We start from the raw sequence: 6655 nt of genomic DNA, 5'->3' as shown, positions 1-6655 counted from the left end.
AGTCATGAAGTCGCAGGTTCAAGTCCTGCCGAAAGCAGTAAATTTGTCTTATTCCAGAAATTATTTGTCCACTACACCAAGAAAAATCCCTTACAAAGTTATAAATTATCGGACAACGAAAAACTCTTCATTTGTTAAACTGTTCAGTCACCTGATTATTTCGGTCTCTATCCCTATCCCTATTGGAGTCCGTACTAAACAAATCTCTGTCCTTATTGTAGGGATCGACGGGCTCCAGGTGGTTTGGAGGTGGATTGTATTTATCGCCATACCGGAGGTCGGGCGCCGGCGATCTTTGCGGGTCGTTAGGCGTTCCTGTTGGACTATATCTGAAACAAATCAAATATTTTCAACGGTTTTGCAAAGCAAAAGCAGTTTTTTCCCCAACCTGTTGTACGGATCGTTGTATTGGTTCACATCTTGAGCGGCCGCAAAGTAGGTGGTAAATGCAAGGACTGTCCATATCACTGCCCTTTTCCGCCTCATCCCAAACGGGTGCTCCGCACTGAAAGAAAAAATATAAAAGAAAGTCCACACATTTGCCCGCAACTGAAACTTGTTGGGCTTCTACCAGTTAATTATCCCATCAGTCAATCAATAATTTCCTTGCAATTGCGCCAAATACTCGATTTTTCTCAAGATTATTAAGCCCCAGTCTCGTTCCGAACACACAGTGCAACCCCAATGCAAACACCCCAAAATGCAGCTTTCATTATCGACGATTTATGTTCCTGTCGAGAATAAGTGGGCTTACTTATCTCCAACTGTTACACACATTCACCCTCCTGATCCAGTGGCGAGTTTAGGGGTTTATTTGCGACTTTCCAGATTTATAGCAACAATCACATAGAATTCCGATGGGGGGCTGGAAGAAATTGCCTTTTAACTTGAATGTTCGGTTTAAGGGGGCGCGTGCGGCCCTATTAAGGGGGCAGTGTCTCAAACAGTCTGAGTGTTTTCGGCAATATATGGAGAAACGGGCTAATTGGGCTTTTTGGATAAGATTTAGTTGCAGTGAGGCGCTTTTCGGTGGACATTTTATGCATACTGGGAACAGTTGTTAATGGGATTTAAACAAACAAGTTTTATTCGACTTTTTTATTAACCATTAAGTAGAAGTGTAGCACGTACTATGAATAACCGGCAGTTCAAATACAATGAGAGATAAATAAGTTAATTAACCTACTTCCTTGTTTTCTATTTAATAAGACTCTGGTTTTTCTGTTTTTTTTTGCTGTTAGGAAAATGAAAAAATTACGAGTTTGTAGTGACAAAAAAACCATTTTCAACAACAAGGAAACATTTCAATAACCATTTTTACATCAATTTCATTGACAATTATTCCTAATAAACTATTGATTTGTTAGTGTCCTGACATACAAAGATAAGGAATCTGAGGCATAAAACTGAGTTCAAATGCCAACACATCAGAAGTGTGGGGCCCAATTGATATGGACTTTTACAGAAGTAGGTGTAAATGAGGGTGAAAAAGTTATCGGTTCAATAAATAAATACGCTCGCATGTTTTTCAGGAAAAGGGCGCCAATTGTTCCTAAAAGTTCACTCGATTTTTCAATAAATGTATTACAACTGGTTTGTTTTAAATCTACGTTTTGGGCATGCAATCAGCAAGATTTTGGAAGGTTTGGACTTGTCTGGAATTCTCCGTTGTGGTTTACATAATAAAAAATATAACTTAACTTTATCATAAACGGACCAAATAATGAAAAACATTAAACTCAAACAGAATTTTTTTAAATGTTTGAAACCTGATGTGAGCGCAGTTGAATAAAAATGTTCATTTTGAGTCCGCTATTTCGGCTGATTTTCATAAAACTTTCTTCTTTCTAATCTAAAAATCTTTAGTCCCAGTGTCTTCTAACGATGGACGGATTTTCAAAAGGAAAATAAAAAAAAATGTGGAAATCAAGTTGATAACCAGTGTAAATGTCTTTATTTGATGAATATTGCGAATATGAATCCGATGCAATTAATCAAAGAAAAAATATAATAGCTTTTTCCCATTAAAACTCTGAATAAACAAAAATAGAAAATTACACAATAGAACAAACCCGAATTTGGCCATGTATTATTGCTGTTAAACAACCGTTAAAGTAAATAAACAAGAACCCATTAGCATCGTCATCTGTTTCTCACACTCCCTTATCCCGATGACAAAGTGGATTTTAAACATGTTGCACATGTGGAAACATTTTACGTTTCGAGCACATCTTCTTCCGATAAACGATTTTTTTTCTCAATCGCAATGTCAGAATCGGGTTACGGAAACAGTTACGCGATGAAAGCGGCGCCGAAGAAGAAGCCGAATCTGTAAAAAATCGCAAAGAGAACCGAAGAACGCTACGCTTTTCTTCGTTCACTTGAATGAGAATGAGTGACGCTGGTATTCTGGTTAATTAACAAGAGTGGGATCAGTTCAATTTGGGTGAAAAATTATTAAGGCTTTTGTGGCCAAAGTTTGAACAATGGAGATTTTGGGGCTTTTAGGCCGTGGTCGATAGGAATTTGTTTGATCCTGAGCGCCGCCGACGCGACAAACTTCTGAAGATGCTGGCGAAACGTCCCCAAAAACCCGAAAACCCCCATTGCTTCTTCTGCGATTTATAAGCAAAAACCGTTCTGTTACGTAGTGTATTCCTTTTGTGCTCATTTGAGAAGATAAGCGGATTATTTTCGTAACTTGTCCTAATTGTGGCGGCGCTTAATTGTCATTTAACGAGCGATTTATTTCCGTACTGAAGAAACTTGCAGGCACCTGAAGCGTAGCGAACGACGTCTTGCGGTTCCGTACATTTCTTTTTATTCGTCGGTTTTGCAGCAAAAATCTCAAGAGAATCTTCGGAAATTCGGCGACAGTCGTTTTAGATGAATGATTTCGATTGTTGCTGGTGCACAATTTATCGCAATATTTCTTCGAGTCTGTGGTAAAACAATCGTTTTACGATGCAGAGAAGCTTTTGCGCGTGGACGGTGACGAAAATTCAGCGACATTCGCGTTTTGAGCGAATCCTTGAAAAGTCGAGTTTATTTATTGATCGGCGTTCAGTCAAGGAACTTTATTTAATTAAATGGAAAAACTTCCGATGCAATTAAGAAAATTGTACTTTCAATATAAACTTTCATCTGGAAATTTCAACTCACTTTGAATATCTCTAAGTCAGTACAACCATAATTTAACACACTTCTTCAAGAGAAGAGTGTGTTTTTCGGGGAACTGCTAAATTTATCGTGAGATTATCAGTAGTTGCAAGCACAAAATTTTTCAAAATCCTCAAGCCCTCCAGTACTTAACGACACAAACTTCTGGCAATTCCTCTGGAAAATATTAGTCAGAATCACTTTTTCCTCCGCACCTTATCAGAAAGTCGCAGTCAAATGTCTAATCGTTCTTGGTTAACAATTTAATTCATGCATTTGATGCAAAAACATACAGCAGAAGGTTTCTAAAGTTCCCATAGAGAATAAATTCAATGTTTACCGTGTATGCACACCCAAGCTCATCAGGATTTATAAATCTTCTTCACTCGGACTCAATTTCCTCAAGTCCCAACCGACTTTGCATAAGTACATGCATTTTTCACGCGTTTGCTCTGTTGAATAACGCAAAACACCCGAATAAAGGCTTACTTTCCGATTGGCGGCCTGAAATGAACATTTTTCCGAAATGTTCTTCGAAATTATTCTTAGAAAGTCTGGCTCAAAAATAGCCGTGGTCAACAGCCTGCATACAAAATCGTCTGGCAAATATAAAATCCGGGATATTTTTAGTGCAACAGTCGATTGTGTGTAAGCAACTGGATTTTTCCAACTTGCACATTTTCTCACCTCGAAGTCAGATCGCTTTTGCCCAAAGCCAATCAGCTTTCTTGATGATAGACATTAAGCGGTCAAAAACCTATTTTTTCTAGTAATTGGGCGTATTACGAGGTTAATTTTAGTCGACCAAACTCGTGATTAGAGCCGATTGAATAATGAAATGTTTTTGGTTTATAACAAGAAATAATTGATAATAAATGAAGAGCAAAGGGACTTCCTCATGTTGTTAAAATAATTATTCCACTCACATTTTCGCATTACAATCAACATCGCGAATATTGAACTTGAATTAAGCGTTTGATTCCATTTCGGTCAGACTGGTCGCACCTGCCTTAGTCAACTAGCATTACTAATCATTTATATAGCAATTTATATCAAAAGTTCATAAATTCTCAGGGTTTTTATGGGCTGAATTTGAATTTACAGGGCCCCAATTTTACGTGCTAAACCAGCAGGAGTGTTTGAAAGGGATCAGGAAGCAGCAGCATCCACACCTCACCCCCTTTGGGAGTAATCCCGATTATTTGTGCCCCAAGTAGTGATTTATGGAAAGTTGGGGTTCGTCTAGCTTGGTGGGGTCCGCCCCCTGTTTCACGCTGATCTAATTAACCAGTCAGCCCTGGGGGGTGCAAAATACACGCGGACAAAAATTTAAATTAAATCGGATTTAAAGTCGCACTTTGTCCAACTACAAAGCTTTTGAGTAAAATTCAAAGTTACTTTAGAACTTTCTATTTTAGTAAAGTAAGAAACAGTCCAAATGCGTTGAAACCATCATCATCAAACTGTTTGACCAAAACCCGTTTTTTAACTTTCCTTCTTCTGCAACTTAACAAAGGTTTTCCTGAAATATTCTCACATGTTTACTGTTGTGCACTCGCACTTCAATTGGGAACATTCAAAGTTTTGAGTAGTAAAAACTATTCGATCTTCTATTGAACAAGTTTGCATATAAAACCCATTTTCTCTAGCACGGCACTTAAATTTTGCGTTAATGCTTTTAGCAGCAAGCTGCTACCAAATAAACACAAACAAACGGTTCACCTTGAGAAAAGCTTCACTCCACTCTCCTGGAAATTGCGAATTACTCAATTTCCTCTAAGCCCTATTGAGTCAGGCAACTTTTCGCTTATTATTCCAAGTAGAGTGCTTGCAACGATCGATTGTCCTAATTGCTAAACATCCATGCCAGTCTTCTGCACTTTTCAGTGCGTGTTTAAACAGCAGCACTATTTCGAGACAATAGGAAAACAAACTGCTTCTATTTAAAGCGATAATGGACTTCCGAAGCTTATTTTGGCTGTTTGAAGGGATCACCATCCATCCATCCATCCATCAGCTGATTAATTCATGTCCAATACATGGAGAACCGCATTTTTTTCTAATTGGGATTTATTGGCTTTCTTTGGGCATTTCACCGGATCACCGGATTAATTGATACTACCTGGAATCCAGTGAGAGGAAACTTCGCATTACGCCCATAAAGCACGGTCTGCAAATTTGCTTCTTAGCCAATATTCACCCCATTTCGCCTTTTTCAGCGGGGCTCATGTTTCAAAACAAATTAACTTTATTAAAGCAGGTTTTGTTTTGAAAGCAAGACGGAAATATGCCTGCTTGGTATCAGTTTCATTCGTCTTACTCACACAAATTAATATGTTAAACGGTAGTGCATGGAACCCGAGGATCGCGTTACCAAACAAATGCAATTATAGTGCAACGGGTTTGTTTTATTTGCACCCTTTTCTCATCAAAGTCTCATCAGAAAATTCGTCTTTTTGTAGGTTTCTTGCGGTCAGAAGCCCCCCGGATAAACCAAAAATTTCCTAGCGGTTTTAAGGGTTCTTTTTCACGTTTGTGGTTGCCTCATGTATCAGTTTAGTGTCTTACGTTCTTGTACTTTATCCGGACTGTTATTTTTTGAGCGATTTCACTGCTTTGCGCCAACAAGCATTTTTCCACATGTCTGTTTCTTGACTTCAATGCATAAAACGATAATTATCAAAATTCGAAGAGCCGCATTAAGTAATAAAAATTCCCGCCGATGCACTTTAACACTATGTTTATCTTCTAAAGGCAAATGCGACCTGATTAGTGAAGAATTTGATGAACGACCAGAAAACCGGATTTTTCGGTGTTCCACTTGCAAGTCGGTCGCATGAATAGAACAAATAACTATAATGGTTTCTTAATTGCAGGTTCGAGATGATGCATTTTTGACCTGTTGTTTGGGATTTTTTGGGCAGTTTTTTGAAAATTCGGGATTCTGGGAATTAAAAAGAACGCTCACACCGTCTAGACTGACTCCCAAAAGCGCGGTAGGGTGCATAATAGAACAATGAGTGCATATTGGATCGTTTATTGCCGAACAAGGCCGGAAACAAGCATTTACGTCGTCAGACCTAAATAATGAATTGATCTGATTCGGGTTCTTGTCTGCATGAGTAACACGCCCTGTTAATTTTGATTAGGGGCCAACAAAAATGAAACAAAAGTACCTGTGGTTGCATTCAAGGACCCCGATTCACATGCACGAAGTCCCTAATTCGGATTAATCAAACGTTTGCCTTTTATATTGGAAAATCTGGCTGATTTTTGCTCTGGAAACATTTAACATGTTTGGTTGAAATGAGTAACACAACTCATTGGTTGATTATTTGCAAAATGCGTCATGGAAATAGTAAAAATTCCTATGGTTTTCTTTAAAAGTTCATGCCGATTCTTCCGTTCAAATCCGGCAAAAGATTGTTTCTCAGCAACGCTTTGTATCGTTACTGCGTCGTCTACACAAATTCCAAGATTCTTCCTTGGAAAATTC

The 6655-nt window shown here is 38.4% G+C and overlaps 1 protein-coding gene across 1 annotated transcript in view; it reads right to left on the bottom strand.

The window, feature by feature from the left end:
* Nucleotides 1–6655, bottom strand: part of LOC109536391 (CD109 antigen) — a gene marked incomplete in the record, with an annotated part of 20337 nt that overhangs the window by 7425 nt on the left and 6257 nt on the right. Inside the window, 2 exon segments of the mRNA XM_048667879.1 lie at nucleotides 152–329; nucleotides 389–505. Coding sequence (XP_048523836.1) covers nucleotides 152–329; nucleotides 389–486 — 276 coding nt within the window.

This window comes from Dendroctonus ponderosae, unplaced genomic scaffold (genome assembly GCF_020466585.1).
Source record: "Dendroctonus ponderosae isolate FM_Combo_2020 unplaced genomic scaffold, Dpon_F_20191213v2 Dpon_F_20191213_6, whole genome shotgun sequence".
In the NCBI taxonomy this organism is placed as follows: Eukaryota; Metazoa; Arthropoda; class Insecta; order Coleoptera; family Curculionidae; genus Dendroctonus; species Dendroctonus ponderosae.
The sequence above is the reverse complement of the archived record's forward strand: the minus strand, read 5'-3'. Positions and strand labels throughout refer to the sequence as shown.